Source organism: Magnolia sinica, chromosome 8 (genome assembly GCF_029962835.1).
Source record: "Magnolia sinica isolate HGM2019 chromosome 8, MsV1, whole genome shotgun sequence".
Taxonomy (NCBI): domain Eukaryota; kingdom Viridiplantae; phylum Streptophyta; class Magnoliopsida; order Magnoliales; family Magnoliaceae; genus Magnolia; species Magnolia sinica.
The window spans coordinates 1,235,328-1,255,241 of NC_080580.1; the positions used below are offsets into that span (position 1 = coordinate 1,235,328).

The following is a 19,914-nucleotide window of genomic DNA, read 5'->3' on the forward strand; positions in this document are numbered from 1 at the left end:
TTTTGAATAGGGCTAGGCCAATGGCCCATCCAGCAACAGTTCAAAATCTGGGCCAAGTCCTATTCTAACCCTTCATATGTGTGTGCGCATCCGCCAGCAACAGTTCAAAATCTGGGCTAAGATCAATTCTAGGCCCTGCCCATTGATAACCCTACGTATATGTATGTGTGTGTGTGCGCGCATATATCCAAATGGGCAGCACTCCAAAATTTGAACGGTCCATATGAAGCAGCACCTCATGAAACCCCTTGGGCCCAAATTTTACTTTGATCAAAAACTTTGGTGGGCCATGAAAAATGAAAATAGTTTCCTTCCTTGATTTGCATTTCTCTTTGGTACGGCCCACTAGAATTTTAGATTAGGGTAAAAATTTGTACATACGAGTTTCATGGGATTCCACATTACATGGACCGTTCAGATTAGATGCCCACGGCATGTGTGCAAATGTGCGAGCGTTAGCAGGAGAGCATGACCCTACACTTTTTTTTTTTTTTTTTCCTTTTTTCATTTTCCACTGGAATTTCATTGATGAAACAGGATTTGCTGCCTTTCAAGCGGGTCCAGACAAAAAGAGATGGACCTCACCCATAGTATACCCAGAAAAGGAAGGCCAGGTAAAGAAGCTAGCTAACAAAGAAAGAAGCAGGAGCACAGGAACAGAGAAACTGGAAACATTCAGCAAGGGAAGGCCCGTCTGCTGAAGAGCAGGGGAACTAGCAACAGAGCATAAAACAGGGGCCACTCAGCTGCTCGGCCCAGCACCAGCCACACACACACACACACACACACACACACACACACACACACACATATATATATATATATATGGGAGAATCCATGCCATATATATGTCTCCTCACTTTATATATATATATATATATATATATATATATATATATATGGGAGAATCCACGCCATTTATGTCTTCTCACTTTAGATATATATATATATACACGGGAGAATCCATGCCATATATGTCTCCTCACTTTCCCTTTCCTGCATTCACAAACTCCATAATGGAGCTCCCACGTATGAGCTTATGGGCAATTTGGTCATTTCTCCTTCTCTCTTCCATTCACGTTCCATGTTTCTTTGGATCTGCCCCTCACTTCTCCAACGAAACAGATCTCCTTGCTTTGCTCAAATTCAAACATCTAATAACCGACGATCCTCTCCATTCTTTGAGCTCATGGAACCATACTCTCCACTTCTGCCACTGGCAAGGTGTCACTTGCGGTGGTCCCCGTCATCCTCAAAGGGTCACTGCCTTGAACCTCACTGGCCAAAATTTGGTGGGTTCCATATCTCCCTTCATAGGGAACCTCACCTTCCTCAGGAGAATCGATCTCAGACACAATGGCTTTCACGGGATGATTCCTGAAGAGATTGGCCGGTTGTTCCACTTGAGGTATCTCAGTCTGGCCAATAACACATTCACTGGAGAAATTCCAGCAAATCTGACCCACTGTTTGAAACTAGAAGTTCTTGGACTTTACGGGAATCAGCTCGCAGGGAGGATTCCGACTGAGCTTGGCTCTCTATCGAAGCTCACCCGCTTAATCGTTGGTCACAACAGTCTTGCTGGAAGCATCCCACCTTCACTTGGAAACCTTTCGTCTCTCACTTACCTTTATCTTTCTTATAACAGTCTGGAGGGCAGCATCCCAGATGACCTTTGTCAGTTGGTGAGTTTAGAGTGTCTTAGCATAGGTGGAACTAAACTGTCAGGTACGATTCCGCCTCGGCTCTACAATATCTCCTCTATTATCATTTTGAACGTGGCATTTAACAGATTGCATGGCAATCTTCCACCGAACATAGGGCTCACTCTTCCTAATCTCCAAGGGCTTTATGCCGGAGGTAACCAATTCACAGGACCCATACCAGTTTCATTATCCAATGCTTCCGGACTTTTATTTATTGAACTTTCAAACAATAGTCTTAGCGGATCTGTGCCTCTGAATTTTGGAAGCCTCAATGGTCTCATCGGATTATATTTGTGGGGCAACGAACTTGGAATTGGGAAAGGTCGTGACTTGAGTTTTCTCGATTCTCTGACCAATTGCAGTAGCTTACAAGTGCTGGAGTTAAGACAAAATCATCTCAGCGGCATGTTGCCCGACTCCATAGCTAATCTTTCGACCCAACTGACATGGCTATCCTTTAGTAGTAACAGGATATTCGGAAGCATCCCATCTGGAATTCAGAATCTTGTCGGCTTAACAGCACTGGATATGGGGAGTAATTTTTTAACAAGTGCCATTCCCATCGGTGTTGGGAAGCTTAACAAGTTGGAGGTACTTTCCTTGGATTCAAATGGATTATCAGGGGAAATTCCACCTTCATTGGGCAACATCACCAGATTGTACCGACTCTATTTATCTGAAAACAAACTATCGGGGAGCATACCTTCAAATCTTGGTAATTGCAAAGACCTGAACCTCATATACCTCCACTATAATAACTTTAGCGGTACCTTACCCAAACAACTTTTCAGCATTCCCTCTTTGATTGAACTCCAAGCTAAAAACAACTCTTTCACTAATCTGCCACATGAAGCCAGTTACTTGCAAGCTCTTGGAACATTCAATGTTTCTAATAACAAATTGTCAGGCGAAATTCCAAGCTGGCTAGGCAATTGTCTCAGCCTAGAGTATCTTGGGTTGGATGGGAACTTCTTTCAAGGATCAATTCCATCAACATTTAGTACTCTAAAAGGCCTTCGATACCTGGATCTTTCACGCAACAACTTATCTGGGAAGATTCCAAGATATCTGGAGAAGTTTGCTCTAGAGTATCTAAATCTATCCTTCAATAATTTTGAGGGTGAATTACCAAAACAAGGGGTCTTTGGAAATGCCAGTCGAGTTTCAGTGCTCGGGAATAGTAAGCTTTGTGGGGGTATTCATGAATTACAATTGCCTCCATGCTCCAGCCAAGCTTCCAAGAAACGGGGGATCTCTCTTGCTTCAAATGTCAAATTCTCAATCATTGGTGCTGTCCTAGGTCTTATTTCATTATCATGTTTCTTTACCATTCTTTATTGGGTAAGAAAGTCAAGAAGGAAACCTTTTGCTGTGCCTTTTATGGAGGTTCCTTTTATGAACGTGTCTTATGCGGAAATCTTTAAAGCAACAGATGATTTCTCTCCTGCCAATTTGATCGGAACTGGAAGTTTTGGCGCCGTATATAAAGGGATTCTAGATCGTGTTGGGATTATGGTAGCAGTGAAAGTCTTCAACCTTCAACGACAAGGAGCTCTGAGGAGCTTCATGGCTGAATGTGATGCCTTGAGAAACATTAGGCATCGGAATCTTGTTAAGATCTTAACTTGTTGCTCTAGCATTGATTTTAAGGGCGCAGCTTTTAAAGCTCTAGTTTACGAGTACATGTCCAATGGAAGTCTAGAGAAGTGGTTGCACAGACAAGGCCATGACCAGCCGAGAAGGAACTTGAAGTTTACTCAAAGGCTAAACATTGCTATAGATGTGGCTTCTGCACTGGATTATCTACATAATCATTGCCAAACATCAATCATTCATCAAGATTTAAAGCCAAGCAACATTCTTCTTGATGATGACATGATTGCTCATGTGGGTGATTTCGGGCTAGCCAGGTTCTTATCTGAGGTTGCTCAAAGCAGCTCAATTGGGATGAAGGGATCTATTGGGTACATCGCTCCAGGTAACAATTTCATCTATTTCCTATTATTATTATTATTATTGTTATTATTATTGAAGGATCCACACCTGGCAAGATTCTCTAAGATCTAAATATACAAAGCGGTATACATACTCACTTGCACCCCCCACATGAATCACACCATAATAAGGTATGATGATTTCTTTTCTGTTAATGGCCTTAGGTTTTTATTTGTCTCTCTTTATTTTTTTATTATTACATTAAAAATAACAGCAACTCATATATTCTCTTGATGATTGAGGAGCAAAGTTCTTTCATTTGAGTAACAAAGTCTTATTCAACGTAGAGCATCTTTACAAGAACATATAACTTCATAGCACACCAATTGATGTTAGGAATTCAGATCTTTAGTAAAGGAAAAAAAGGCAAATTACTTGTTTAAATAGAATATTTCCTCTCTCCCTCTCTCTCTCTCTCTCAAAATTCTAACTTTTGATATTATTTGTATCCAAATGATCTTTTTTGACCACACGCACCACATGTGTACTCGAACCCATGACCTCGGTGTTGAAACTCACTGTCTACCAGTGAGCCATGGTCACTTAGATTCTAACATAAGTTGTATAAATTGTAGAGTATGCGATGGGCGGAAAAGCATCTACACAAGGAGATGTTTACAGCTACGGAATCCTTCTACTGGAGATGATCACTGGAAAGGGGCCGACTGATGACGTGTTTAAGGACAATCTAAGCCTTCATCATTTTGCTAAGCTGGCTTTGGCTCAACGAGTAATGGAGATTGTTGATCCACAACTACTCTTAGAAGAAGCCGAATTTATTCAAGGCAGTGAAAATCAAATAAATGCAAGAAATAGAATGCATAACTGCTTGATTTCAATGGTCAAAATTGGTGTGTTGTGCTCTGCAGAATCTCCAAGTAAACGAATGCAAATGAGAGATGTTGTTGCTGAAATGCACACAATCAAGGACTTGTATCTCGGGTTCAAGATTTGCTGAGACAAACAAGTTAGGTTGCAAATATTAGATGATGGTTTGTCTTACCTAGGCCATTACTAAGTAACTATTGGTAGTTATTTTGAGAAAGATTTCCAAATGAAATGAGTTTGTTGAATACTTTCCTAAACAAGCTCTAGGTATATTATTTAGTCTTGGGTTAAAAAGTGTACTTGTATTGATATTGAATATATGAGAAGATGTTTCTTTTTCATCCTCTGTTCATATTATCAATGATATGGAGACATGATCCCTCCTTTTGAAAAAAATAAATAAATAAAAAATCTTATGTTAGGCAAAGCGAGATTGTATCATAAATTTAATAAGAAAAAGTCATCATCTTATTATAATAAGAATAATATTGAATTACTAATATATTTTATGCTAAAGTTTTCAAAAAGACATAACAATTAATCTTAAGAAATTAGTTTACCATTTGGATTGCCAACTTGATTTTAGTTTGCTGAGGTGTTCATCCAATGAGTTTAGAATAAATCTACTTGTATGATCCAATGGGTTCATCCAATTGATGTAATTCTTTTGCCTAATGAATGTGAATCATTTCTACGTTCTCAAATGTATGTTAATGGTTAGAATTATGAGACCATGGTAGTCTATGATGTAATAGATGGTACACATAAAACAGTGAATACCAACAAGGGTGAGCTAGGCCGGAATAGGGATGGGACGTTAATTTAAAATGGCCTAAGCCGGAACAGGGATAGATAAAACTAAATGTTAATAAATCTTCTTGTGGGAATCTTGATGAGGATGGAGGAGGTAGAATCTTTAGAGATTACATGGGTGAAGTTATCTTTGCCTTCCATTACTTCTATGACAGGGTCACTAATAATGTGGCTGAAACACATGCAGCCTTTGACAACATTAATTAGTATTGCATTGACTTAGGGTTAAGGAATGTTATTATGTTATCAGATTCCTTTTTTTTTTTTTTTATGCCATTTCTAATCCCCTTCACCAGCCCCATGGAAGATTTGGTATCAGGTGGGGGATATTTTCCATTTGAAAATTGTTATAAATTTTAAGAAATCCGGCACTTTTAGATAAGGAAATTTAGTTGCAGATGGTTTAGGAATAGTTACGAGCAAGCCTAATCGTTTGTGCCATAGTTGGGTTGAGCTCCTGCGTGAGATTTATGGCTTGCTGGCTAAAGACAATGCAGGCATGGGATGATTAGTAGGCCTTTCAATGGGCTGGGCCTGGAGTTGGATTCAGCCCAAATTTTGAAATGTTTCAAGTCAAGTCATTTCAAATTTTTGATTTTGGTAGGCCAGAGCCCGACCCATTGATAGCCTTGATTATTTGTATCATGTTTTCTTTTTACTTTTTTAACCTTGCGCCCCCAAATAAAAACAAAAACAAAACAATTAAAACAAAAAAAAAAAAAAGAAAAAAGAAAAAAACAAAGGGAGGCAGCCTGCTATTCATTTCATTACTATTGGAATCAGTTGAGTTGGAAGTTTAAGTTGTAAAAGTTACATAAAACATTATATTTATCTTGTCAGAGATGTATGGGTTATCAAATGAGTGGATGGATTCTCTTGGTAGCACATGTATAACAATATTATATTATGCTATTGTGGTACAGATTCATAAAAACAGAGCCATCCTTCTATTGAGACCCATTTCAAACAAGCATTGGACTTCTCACGCCGTAGTGGGATTTCACCACCTATGGGTATTCAAACCCTTCACCAGGTGTTGAAACTCCCGAGAACCTACCACTGGAGCAAGAGTACCACTATCAAAACAATTGAGCAAACGCGACGGTCGTATGGAGGTTTCCTCGACGGTTTTCATCCAACGGTGAATCTTAGTAACCGTAGCCAAACGCATCGGTTATTAAACCCTTCCTTTTGGTGTCACCCTTACACTGGGGCCTGCCTTAATAATTTAATGTATATCCATGCCATCCATCCGTTTTTCCAGCCCATTTTAGTCTGTAGTTCAAAAAACTAAATAGATTCAAACCTCAAATGGACCACACAATGTTGATTGAATGCCCACCATAACTTTGTTCATAGAAGTTTTGGATCAAGCTGAATTTTGGATAGACTTCATTTTTGGCTGCGTGTTCTAAAATTTTCTCCCCTGCTCAAAACGCTATTTCCCGCATCTCTCTCTAATCTGGTGTGGTCCACCTGGGGCATCGATCTACATCCTTTTTTGGGATCGTGTACTAAAACTATATTTTAAAATTAACGAATGGAGTGGATGAACCTCATGCATCACGATGGGCTCCACAGAGCCCTTAACATGACCGTCCGTCTCTACGGAAGTGGATTGATGGTGGACGCGGATTGCGTACTGACAGCGTCAGTAGCGAGGTGGCTACTGACAGTGCTCCGTGGGTCCCATAATGATGTATGTGTCCTATTCATGCCATTCATCTATTTTTTCAGACTATTTTATTTCATAAGACCATAAATGAGGCGGATGAAAATCTCATATGGACCACACCACAGGAAAGAGTGGTGATTGAACACTTACCATTAAAAACTTCTTAAAGGCCACAAAAGTTTTAAATTAAGCTTATATTTGTTTTTTCTCTTCTACCATGTGTGAGTGACCTAATCAACAGGTTGGATGACAAATAAACATTACAGCGAACTCTAGAAAGTTTTTAATGGTGAGCATTCAATCTCCACTGTTTTCTTGTGGTGTGGTCCACTGGCGATATTAATATCTCTCATTTTTCTGATAATACTATATAATGATCTGTAAAATTATATGAACCGCTTGGATAAAACAAAAATACACTGTACAGGGCCCACAGAGTATTGTCAGTAGCCACATTGCTACTGACGCTGTCAGTGCGCAATCCGCGTCCATTGCTGATGTGTATAGCTGGTGTAGTTACGTGTCGTGCAGAGAAGAGCTCTGACGCTCCTCCAGCTCCGAGTTGTACGAACGGTTCAAAGGTGATCAAAGTTACACGGGCCTCAAAATGATGTATTTATTATTTCCACACCGTTCATCCATTTTTCGAGATCATTTTAGGTACTATTCAAAAAATTGAATCATATCAAAATATCAACCGGAACACACTACAAATAGCAGCGGAGATGATGGTTTTCACCCTTAAAAAATCCGTAGGGCCCACCGTAGCATTTATTTTACATCCAACCTGTTCATAAGGTCACAAAGACCTGGATGAAGAGGAAATACAAATTTCATATTCATCCAAAACTTCATTGACCCCCAAAAGGGTTTTAATGGTAGACGTTCAATCCCCCACTGATTTTTTTTCAGTGTGGTCCTCTTGATCTTTAGATCACTCTTATTTTTCGTCTCAAGCCTTAAGAAGAGCTCGTACAATGGATGGACGGTTTGGATATAACACATACCTCATGACGTGACCCACAGAACTTGCTGACGTCAACACACGGCTATAGAGCTGGTGTGTAGTACACCAACCAATCCGCTTCCATCCTCCGTGTAGGTAGGCCACCGTCAATCTCGGAAACGGATTGGCTACTCCCCCGGAGCTGATGGTCGGTGCGCTGTGGGGCCCACCATGATGTATGTGTTTCATCCATTCCGTTCATACATTTTAAAATATCAATTTATATTTTCATCCGAAAAATGAGAGGGATATAAATCTCAAATGGATCACACCACAGGAAAAAAATAGTGATTGGATATCCATCATTTAAATCCTCCTAAGGCCTGATGTACTGTTTATTTGAAATCCAATCCGTTTATTAGGTCATAAAGACCCAGATGAAGGGAGAAAACAAAGATCAACTTGATCCAATACTTTTATGCCCCCCAAAAAGTTTTTAACGGTCGAAGTTCATTCAATACTGTTTCCTGTAATGTGGTCCACTTGAGATTGGGATATACCTCATTTTTTTATTACCATCAATTGATCTAGAAAAATAGATAGACGGAATGGATGAAACACATACATCATGATGGACCCACGAGCACGCACCACCAGCTCCGGGGCTGGCGTCAGGGGGAGTAGCCAATCCGTTTCCGTCAATCTCTGCCCAATCCACTTGTTCTCTCTCTCTCTCGATCCTTCTCTCTCTATTTCTCCCTCTCCCTCTCCGTAGGGTTTTCTTATTTTAGCACGCTGCTTGAATTAGGGGCAGCCATTCTAGTTGATTCCTCAGCTGGGAGGTGGTAGCAATGGTAATAGCAGAATGCTACCTTTTGGGCCGTTGATTCGAAAGCGGAAGGTTGATAGATTTGGGGGTTTTTGAATTTGGAGGTTTTCGGATTTAGGGGTTTCCGGATTTGGGGGTTTTCGGATTGATATTGGGAGTGGAGATGGGCTGCAGCGACTGGGTTACCGGATTTAATGGTGTGGGTTGTCGGAATTAATGGTGTTGGGGTCTTACGAGAGAATGGAGCAGAGGCTTCTCACGGCTGGAGACTCTTCATGTAATAGGTATACTTTTCTTTCCTTGATTCATCTTCACCTTGTATTATTCATGAGTTATGGTTATTTTGTATTGATTATTCAGAAATTTCAAGAGGCTTTCAAATGAGTTAACAGAGTGGCTTGCAAGGGACTTTTGGGAAGAGATCTTGAATGTAAAATGAGACGGAGATAAAGTATTGGGGTCTGATGATGTCACAATGGATTTCTTCTAAACTTGTTTGGATGTGATTTGTAGCAACAGACGTGCATCATGTTCCTTGTTTTTCTGTATAGATTTCAGAAGTTATATGGTGTATGGGGACCATTTCTGGTGTTCCAGACTGTTGATATGATGGGCATTCTTGTGGATGGACCATATGTGGAAAGCCTTGAAGATTGGTAGAGGTGATTTCCTTATTTCATCGAGTTCTCTTTAATGAGTTCATAAGAATGCCTAGTAGATGTTTGTGGAAATGCCAAGGAGAAGGCCGGTAGCCCTGGGGTGTACGGCCTTGAACAAAGTTTCTTCTCTTTGAATTTGGTCAGTTTGGATTCGATTAATTTTTATTTTTATTTGGCTTCATGTCAACTTATTTGCAATATGTGAATTTGTTGATTTTTTATTTTTTATTTTTTAATTAGTACGTTGGTCAGTTGATTTCTGTTTCTTGTTGGCTATAGTGGATGTTACTATCATTCTCTGTATGTTGCTATGATTTGGTCAGCAAATGGGATTAGTGGGTTGGTTTTGAAGAGTCCCGTGAATCAGATGTGGCATGATCTTCAGGCTTTAATGGGAGACATTATCCCACGAACAGGGTTTGGCAGCAGCTATAAAGAAGGAAGGCGGAATTTTCAACTCCAAACAGAACAATCTGAGGTTGTTATATATCGAGGCTCTTCATAGGGCATACATACCTGCTTATGTTTGTGTTCTGAATTTCCTCTTGTTTTCTTTCTTTCATTTTCTTTTTTTCTTTGCTGCATTCTTTCTATTTCGTGTTTTGATAAACAGAATCCAAAATATGGAAGTGGAAAACCCCTACATAATCCTCAAGGAATGGAAAACCGCAAAATCCAACCAAATCCAATCAACCATAATTCCATTGTTTGGTTATGAGTGTTGTCTTTTGTGTAAATGTGAAAAAGGTCAACAGTTGAACAGTGAGACCTGTCTCTCGCATGGGGGAGTGTGGAATGGTTTTCCCCATTATGCAAGGAAAAGTTAGGAAAAGGAAACTGATTTCCTCATTTTTTATTTTTCAAACAGAAGAAACCATCTCTTAAGTGGAGTTTGTATAACTTTTGCACAAATTTCCACTTAAACAAACAGGTGTGTTTGGAAGCTCAACTGAATTGAATCACAATGATTAAGCTCATTCAAGTGGAACTACTCATTGTGAGGAAATAGCCCACAAATAGCCATTGCATTCCTTTCAAATCCAGCTTCAATCTTACATGATTGCGATTTTGAGCAAAGAACCTCAAGATGCAAAATGAGGAAGGGTGGCCAAATTTAGCTGAGGAGCATTAATTTTCAGTACCCATTATGCCTATGGTCCTACTTCTGACTATGTAGGATTCCAATTGTTAATTCCACCATCAGTTGAAATCTGTGTTTGGACGCACTAAGAAATTGCATTACAATAGTCAGTCCCATAGTGGAAACGCAATTATCTTGCCTGGCATACATATCAAAGAACTAGGCTCCATGTAACTATAGTCTAACCACTGCTTCTCATTATTACAATTTGGTCACTCCTTCCGAAACTAGAGATCCAAATGATAATTTATTTAAATTTCATGTCGTGCACACTATCACATTGCATGTTTTTGCCCACGAAAGAAAACCTAAAGAGAAAGGAAATCATCAGAGAAGTGCAAGCTACTATGATGAGTAGGATCGAGAAGAGGGAGAAATGTATCAAATCAGGAGAAGCCGGCAATGATGAATCCTTGCAATGAATCCTGAGTGGTATGAGACTGTTCTTTTTCTGGTCTGTTTCTTTCTCTTTTCTTTCTTTCTTTGATTTGGGTTTTTTCATATTATTCTTAAATATGTATTTATGTATGTATTTATACGTATCTATGTACGTTTTATGCATACATGTATGTGTGTGTATGATGCATTCAAAAGGTTGTCATGCTTCCATGTTGAATTGGTAAACCGATGTACATTCATTAGCTACATGATACCTTGAATATCAAACATTACTCATATAGCTTCTAAGTTTCCAAATTTTCTCATACTTTTGGCCCAATTAATTAATGGAACTTCTTCTTGTATTCGTCTGCTATTTTAATTGTGGCTCCAACCTGTTGAATGGCATATGTTCATGCGCTCTACATATGACGGAGGCCTGTTCTTTAGGTGGGCTCTAGCTCGAATGTGGACTACTGGTAAATCCTCTACTCGCCCTTTTTCTTAGTAGGACTATTGCACACGTTTAAATATGACAATCCAAATTTCTAGGCAATAGCACATTGCTAGATGCAAGTGAGAGTATATTCCTTTAGCTAGACTGAGAGTAAGATTCCAATAGCTAATCTTAAGTAATTAAAAATAACATTAATAATAAGATTGGAAATGGGTATCCACTATCCAGTCAAAGTTCATAGCACATGGATTGATGTTAGAAATTCCTAACTTTAGGAAAAATAGAAATGCTAATTACTTGTTTAAATGGATTCAACCTCTATTTTTATTTGTATATAAGTGGTTGCCTACATTCTTGTGAGACATAAATTACCGAGTATGCAATGGGTGGTAAATCATCCATACAAGGAGCTGTGTATAGCTATTGAATTCTTCTACTGGTGATAATAGGCCAACTGATGACATGTTTAAAGATAATCTTAGCCTTCAACATTTTGCTAAGTTGGCCTTGCCTGAACAAGTAACGGAGATTGTAGATCCATATCTCTTGGAAGAAGCCAAAGTTACTGAAGGCAGCGGAAATCGTATCAACACAAGAAATAGAATGCATGACTGCTTGAATTCAATGATTAGAATTGTTGTGTCGTGTTCTGAGGAGTCTCCTATAGAGCAAATGGAGATGAAAGATGTTGTCATGGAAATGAATGCAATGAAGGACTTGTATCTTGGGGTCAGAATTCACTGAGACAAATGACTTAGGTCACAACAATTATGTGAAGATGTTTATAGATATTTCCAAATAAAATAAGTTTATTTCTTTTCTTAACAAGCTTTAGATATATTTAATTTTGGGTTAGGAGTTTTTTTTCTTTTTCTTTTTCTTTTTCTTTTTCTTTTTCGACATAAAGGTGGAAGCACAACACCTGTGACTTTGTTGATGGATTGGGATGATGTACAGTCATTAAGGTGGGCTCAACAAAAAACAAACGGGCCTCACCTATCATATAATTGCACTAGTCAGAATCAACAAAAAATTACAATACAATCAACTTGGATCCACAAAAGACTCTGAAAACAACATCTAGCCAGAGACACTTTGATCCAGGCTCCACTGCATCAAAATCTGGAAGCAGGGAAAGCAACGGCCGGATGATGTTGCAGCCATCAAGTCCACAACAGACTCGATACAACGGCAGCCTCTGCTCCTTTAGATCCAGTGGCCTTCTGACCACTCCAATCAAAGAGGAACACCACCTGCAAGCTGTTCTTGTACTGATGGTCTATGCATAGAAAGCTACCTTTCTTTTTCTTTTAGTCCTGGTTTTAGGTAAAGGGAGATTGTATGATGTATGTAATATGATAAAGATATCATCTTATTACAATAAGAAGATTATGGGGTTACTAAGATGCTTAATAGCTGAAACATTTTATAAAACCCCTTTCAAAATGCCATCACAATCCAGCGGAAGCATTTTAATAGTTGAACTATTTCCACATGGCAGTAGTACAAGTCATCCAACCGGTCATATTATGGATTAAGATATATTTTCCCTGATGAATGTGAATCATTGTTCTTTTTAAAATGTCCAATACAATGCCAACAAGAGTATTGGAATTTATAATAGAACCATTGTTCATCTGTAAAGAATTTGAGATTTTGGATGTGCTTGTGAAGAAATAAAGACTCAAAGATGCTAACAACAAAACATATTAAGTTAGTATTTCAATTTTAAGATGCCAAATGATAAATCGATATCAGATTGAGTACATGAGATGCAATTAATTGCAACTAATCTAGTAATAGAAAGAGCTATCATCCATGATTTTTTTCAAGTTAGTTTTATAATCGCGAAGTTACCGCTATCATTGAAGGACTGCCATAAAAATATAGAACAGGGGAAAGATGAGATAAGTTTAAAGGATTTGGAGCAATTACAATTGGTTTCAAAAGTTCATATTGTTATGAAAACCATAGGCTATTAAAAAGATGTATCAACAACCTAAATCAATTAAGGATATTAGAATGATAAGAATAATGAGCCAAACCCCCTAGCAACTAGCCCATGAAAAGTCCATGGGAACTATAGGCCATGCCTATTTAAATTGTATAATGGAATACTACCGGTAAGGAAGCAAGAAAAGGCACATGGATATGTAAAAAAAAAAAAAAACAACAACTTGCTTCAATACAAAGTTTGTGCAGAAAATCAAGTGGTCTAACAATGTCCAAAATTCAAGGGGAAAGCCTAATCCATCAATCAAGCCCAACCTTGGTATTCAGCCCATTATTTAAGCCCAAGTGCATTCATGATGCATGGGACTATGTTGCATGCATAGAAAAAGGGAAGAGTTTGAAATTGAAGTATGTATTAGGAATGTATTTGGCATTATTTTGGAGTTGCTCCTTTGTTTTGAAAATATGTAGTAATACATTAAAAATACAAGATTGTTATTAATGTATTTATGAGGGGTAATTGTAATTGATCTATGAAAGGATCTATTTTGTAATGGAAAGGCATTCAATTTTTGAGTTATTTTTCTAAAAGATTTGTATTTGTGAATTGATTAATTCCTCTCTTGTTAGGTGAGTGATTCTCTATACCCTTTGGGTGCGTGACTCCTTATTGGGTGAATGATTCCCCACTCCCTTCGGTAGGTGATTCCCCAAACTACCTCCTTTTCTCATTCTCATTCAGCTTATATTCTCTTGATCTAAATTATAATAACATACATTTTCTTTCTTTCTCTTTATTGCATTTCTTTGAGTTCTACATCAATAAGACCCAGTATCGACATTATTTGATGTACTAGTCATAATTGAAACAAAAGTGGAATCACAATAGACTAAATGGTATTCTTTCATGCTAGTTGAAGGTAGGCCTAGCAATGGGCCAGGGCAAGGCCTGGATTTTGAAATGGTCATATGAGAGTATTGGGCCAGCCAATTCAAAAGTTTGATTTGTTGAGCCAGGTGCAGCCCCTTGCTAGGCTTAGTTGAATGGAGCATGTTGTGTGGAATAAATGCAATTCACGGATGAAAACTGTCTTAAGATGCTTTAAGCCAAAACCACCCTACTTATCAAGAAGTCAACATTTGTATGCATATCACTCTAGCACATGTTTCTTTTAATAGCTAGAATGCACTAAACTCAATCATGGAAAGAATGGGTCCCTAGTCATGGCTTGGTGGCAGACTCACAAGAGTTTTAACACTGAGGTCATGGTCCAAGTACCCATTGTGGTGTGTCGGTGTGTGAGTTCGAAAAATAAATAAATTCATAGGAGGGATATTTTATTCTTTCCAAGTGGTTAGCATGTCTCTTTATTGAAATTTAAAAGAATACAAAATAAAAAATAAAAATAAAAAATAAAAAATCACCGATAATAACTGGACTACAAAAGCAATGGTTGAGAAAAACAGTTTTTATTTCACCTTTGTACATAAGCTGAATTCAGTCAAGCTTGGCCCAGCTCAACCAACAATCTACCTCAGCTTGAACTCAGTTTGGCTTAGTCCTCGAGATTAACTGGCCAGCTCGGCTCGGTCAACCGCTTGGGCCAACTCGATCTCAGTTCAAGCTAAAGCTTGAGCTCGATCTTTCGAGCCAATTTCAAGATTGAGCCTACAAGTTGAGTTCAAGTTTAGATTTTAAGGTTTTTAATATATAATATAATATAATATATATTTTTTATTTAAATATATAAATATTTACAAAATATTTATATTAAGTGAACTCGATTCGAATCGAATCGATTAAAACCGAGTCAAGTTTTGAGTAGAGTCGAGTCAAGCTCAGTCTAACTCGGACTAGGCTCAAAATTTTTTCAAGCTAAAAACTTAGCTCGACTTGGTTTGAAGTCAATTTCAAGCCGAGTTGAATTGAGCTTTTCCAAGTCAAGGCGAGCAAGTTAACCGAGTTAACTCGATTCATATATAGCTCTAGGAAGAAGTAGTCCCACGTCATCTAGCCAAGGAAGAAGTTTCAAAATCAAACTCCAACTCAAACTCCCTAAAAAAACATGACTTACTATAAATAGTAAACTTACCATTTATATATGGTCGTGATTTCTACTAGACTTTATCGTTTTCAGCCAAAAATAGTAAGTGTCCAATTTGGCCTAACCAAGTTATTCTTCTAGTTTTTCTAAGCCCTTTTCATGTTAGACACAACTACTAAAGCTCAAAGGATTAAGACTTATGAGTGAACTAAAACTTACTATAAATAGTAAAAACAAAATTAAAATGGATTTTTGACCATCGATATGATGGAATCTCGGAAATTCGGTGTAGGTGACCCAGCATAGTGGGTTGGTTGGCTAAAGTAGCTTCTCCTACCCCAAAATCATATATGGTATATCGAATAACTTATTTTGGTTTGCGAAATACACCACCTTTAGTATTTTGACAGTCTTGATTACTTCCACCTCCGATCAGGCCATCTCCAGTCCATCTTAGCCATGAAAGTGTTGCAACCCACTCTACATCACAAATTCATTCTCACAACATCATGGCCTCATATTTAACTATAGCACATAACCTTACCTATTCATCTGCTTATTGGAGTGCTCCTCAAGGACATGGTTCTTTGACGCAGATTACCGACTGATAGTGAGGTGGCTACCGACAGTGCTACATAACTCCGCCATGATGTATACTATTTTATAACAAGAGCTCAAAATTGAGGCATATTCAAATCTTATATGGACCACACCAAAGAAATAGTGGTGATTGAACACTTCTCATTAATAACTTCTTTGGGGTGACAAAAGTTTTGAATTAAGCTGATATTTGTTTCTTTTTTCTTCATCAAGTGTTTGGCCTAATAAATAGATTGAATGACAAATAAACATTACAATAAGTGTTGGGGAGTTTTTAATGGAGGGCATTCAATCTCCACTATTTTCTTGTAGTGTGGTCCACTAGAGATTTTGATATCCCTAATTTTTGAGTTCATGCTCTACAATAATATGAACAAATAGATGGATGGCTTGAATAAACACACACACACACACACACACACACATATATATATATATGCCAGTATGTAATCCGCGTCCATGATTTTCTTGAAACTTTTCACATTTCCAAGACAGCTTAAAATAAAAATAAATTAATTAATAAAGCAATCATGAGGGGGTCCTGAATTTGCGACGGGAATTGCACGGTAGTAATGCTAAATTATCGGACCCTACAATCATATCTGTATGCTTTCTACAAAACAGCTTGGTGGGACCCATTCAATCCAGAGAACAAATGTTAGATAACTGATGAGTGACCAATACCGCAACTAATGGTGGGCCTAGATGCAAAATGCCATCCACACCGTTAATATAAATGGAAATTGCCAAATCAGTTTTGATCAATCCATTAACCTCGACTTATCTTGCAAACAAAAGCAATCATCCATAATTTACAGGCGTCACATGATTATTATCATAAATATGAGTGCACCTTTTGGATTATGGCCCATCCACATCAGGGACCCACTAATTGGATTGTCTGGATAAACAGAGACCCTAAGATCTCACACTTACAGGTAATCCCGGCTGTTCATCATGTTTATTGTATTTTATGTGTGCACTGTACCAAAATCAGGCTGGCACGAAATCAGATTGCGTAATGAGTTACTCAGTACGAATCTCATCGTAGTGAGTAAACTTAGTTGGGCCCACCTTGAATGTATGTGGTCTATCCATGCCGTCCATCTGTTCTTCCATCTAATTTAAGGGTTGAACCCAAAATTGAAGAATATCCAAAGATCAAGTGGATCACACCACTAGAAACAGTGGGGATAATGATTTCCACCATTGAAACCTTTCTAAGCCCGACGGTGATGTTTATTTATTATCCAACTTGTTCATGAGATCATACACACATGGATGAAGGAGAACAAAAATATAAGCTTGATCCAAAACTTCTGTGGCTGTCAAGAATTTTTCAACGGTAGACGTTCTATTCAACTGTTTCCTGTGATGTGGTCCATTTGAACATTGGATATGCATCATTTTTGGATTTAAGCCCTAAAATTATTTGTTAAAATGGATGGATGGAAAGGATAAAGTATATAAATCATGGTGGGCCTCAAAGAGTTTACTCAGTACGCCTGTTTGGCCGGCCGGATTGAATGGGATTACCAGGGATGGAATGAATTTTAAGGTAATGATGGTGGTGTCAGTGGATTGGTTTTAGATCCATGGGATTGCTATATCCTGGGACAAGTTCACCCAGTTTGTTTGGCACGTTTGGTATATCCTAGAATTTTACCTTCCAATCCCTTCCAATCCATTCGTTCAAACATGCCCCAGGCCCAATTGAATGGGATTAGGAGGGATGGGATCAATTTTAAGGTAATGATGGTGATGTCAGTGGATTGGTTTAAGATCAGATGGGTTTGCTATATCCCGAGACAAGTTCACCAGGTCTGTTTGGCATATCCCAGAATTTTACCATCCAATCCCATGTGATTCGTCCCTCCAAACACCCCCTAAGGGCCTGTTTGGCCGGCTGGATAGAATGGGATTACGAGGGATGGGATTGATTTTAAGATAATGATGGTGATGCCAGAGGATTTGTTTAAGATCCATGGGTTTGCTATATCCCGGGACAAGTTCACCGGGTTTGTTTGGCACATTTGGCCTTTCCTGGGATTTTACCACTCTATCCCTTCCAATCCGTCCATCCAAACATGCCCCGGGCCCAATTGAATGGGATTAGGAGGGATGGGATCAATTTTAAGGTAATGATGGTGATGCCAGTGGATTGGTTTATGATCCATGGGTTTGCTGTATCCTGGGACAAGTTCACAGGTCTGTTTGGCACATTTGGCATATCCTGGGATTTTACCATTCCATCCCTCCTAATCCCATTCAATCCGGCTGGCCAAACCGGCCCTACGTGTAGTGAGTTACTACACAATCTGCTTCCAGGTGGCACGTGTGCATTGAGTGTGGAGTATTATGACACGCTTAATCCGTAAGCGAGGGCTAATTCGGTAGTTTTTCAAGTTGTAGGTTATAAACTGTAATTGTACAGTGAAACAAGGAAAGTTTCGTAATAAGCTTTAAGTGCCACCAAATCAAATTCAAACATCACGTACTTCACAAGGACATGAAAAAGACTTGCAATATCCGGTTGCAGCCACCAGATTCAGTGCAAGGAGATTTTCAAGAATCGGACGGATGGCAATAGAGTTATTTTTTTTAATTGGGTATTTACGACTCAAGTGTTTGGCAAAGGAGAGTTATGACTTCGGCCCGTCCTCGTGCTTGGCAGGCAGATTACTCTAGATCTTTTAATACCACGACCAGGGACTAAAGCTACACAAGACAGTCTCATCTTTCACGAAACTACCAAAATGTCCCTGCTTGTCATCTTGAGGACTTCATTTTAGTACTGCGTTGGCCAGCATGTGAGATCGCGGATTCTGGTGAGTCTGTGACAGTGGCTCACCTTGATAATGTGTTCTATATCCATGTCATCCATCTGTTTTGATAGTCCATTTTAGGGATGGGCCAAAAAATGTAGCCAATTCAGATCTCAAGTAGACCACACCATGCGAAACAGTGGTGATTGAACATCCACAGTTAAAAACTTCTCGTGGGTCACAAAAGTTTTGTATGCCCACAATTTGATCTATGTTTTCCTCTCATCATATGCATGTGACCTTATCAATAGATTCAATGACAAATAAATATTACAGTGGGTCTTAGAAAGTGGTAAATAATATATTAGAGTGGATCTTAGGAAGTTTTTAATAGTAGGCGTTCAATTGCCACTATTCCGTATGGTTTGATCCACTTGAGATTTGATATGCTTCATTTGGGCCTCATGCCCTAAAACAAGCGAGAGAAACATATGGAAGGCTTGGATGCACAATACATGAGTCAAGGTGGGTCCCATGGTTTTCCCAACTTTACTAAATTTGTGTGGTATTTGATACTCACGTACTGAGTAGTTGTATATTGATCCCTCACTCACACAAACTAAACTACTTAAATTACTAAACCCACTGGAAATGAGTGGTAGGTACAAAGTCATAATGGTTGAACCATCCTCTTCTCTAGAGTTCTCAAGAGGTCGGGCTTGGGTTGGATTGGGCCTAGATTTTGAATTGGTCAAGCCGTGTCATTTAAAATTTTGATGCAAGCTAAGCCCATTTATAGCCTATTTCTCAATTTGTAATGCACTTGTTTGTTGATATAGGTGTTAGATCTGTATTGTGAAATTGACAAATCATTTATGCATCGATAATAAAGATTCAAAACAATAATCTTAAAGCGTATCTGATTGGAAAGACATTTCTGATGCTTAAATGTCGCTGACGGAAATCTTGATCTTCCGCACCTCGCACCTTTAGTAGAATCTCTCAATAAGATTTGGATTTTCTCTTATTGGTGAGGGGACCAAGACATCTATTTATAAGAAATATGGGTAAAAAATTAAGTTTACTCATCACACTTTTCTCTTTTAAGGTCTCTACACCATATG

The 19,914-nt window shown here is 38.6% G+C and overlaps 2 protein-coding genes across 10 annotated transcripts in view; both read left to right on the forward strand.

Moving 5' to 3' along the window:
- Positions 1 to 961: 961 nt before the first annotated feature.
- Positions 962 to 4,773, forward strand: LOC131252550 (probable LRR receptor-like serine/threonine-protein kinase At3g47570). Its single transcript, XM_058253142.1, has 2 exons — positions 962 to 3,684; positions 4,277 to 4,773. Exons 1-2 carry the CDS (start codon positions 966 to 968, stop codon positions 4,657 to 4,659), a joined length of 3,102 nt encoding a protein of 1,033 aa, XP_058109125.1. The 5' UTR covers positions 962 to 965; the 3' UTR covers positions 4,660 to 4,773.
- Positions 4,774 to 8,666: 3,893 nt separating this feature from the next.
- LOC131252556 (cytochrome P450 72A397-like) overlaps positions 8,667 to 19,914 on the forward strand; it is an 85,748-nt gene continuing 74,500 nt past the window's right edge. Inside the window, exons 1-5 of one of the 9 annotated variants that reach the window (XR_009174536.1) lie at positions 8,667 to 9,076; positions 9,344 to 9,590; positions 9,731 to 9,929; positions 14,011 to 14,078; positions 16,022 to 16,076. Coding sequence is in view for 1 of the 9 variants with exons in the window: in XM_058253155.1 (XP_058109138.1) it covers positions 9,009 to 9,076; positions 9,731 to 9,929; positions 14,011 to 14,043 (300 nt within the window). In the remaining 8 variants the exon portion in view is untranslated. Of the gene's footprint in view, positions 9,591 to 9,730; positions 9,930 to 14,010; positions 14,966 to 16,021; positions 16,077 to 19,914 lie in introns of those variants that run through there. The other 8 variants (XR_009174535.1, XR_009174533.1, XR_009174531.1 and 5 more) reach the window with 8 other exon arrangements.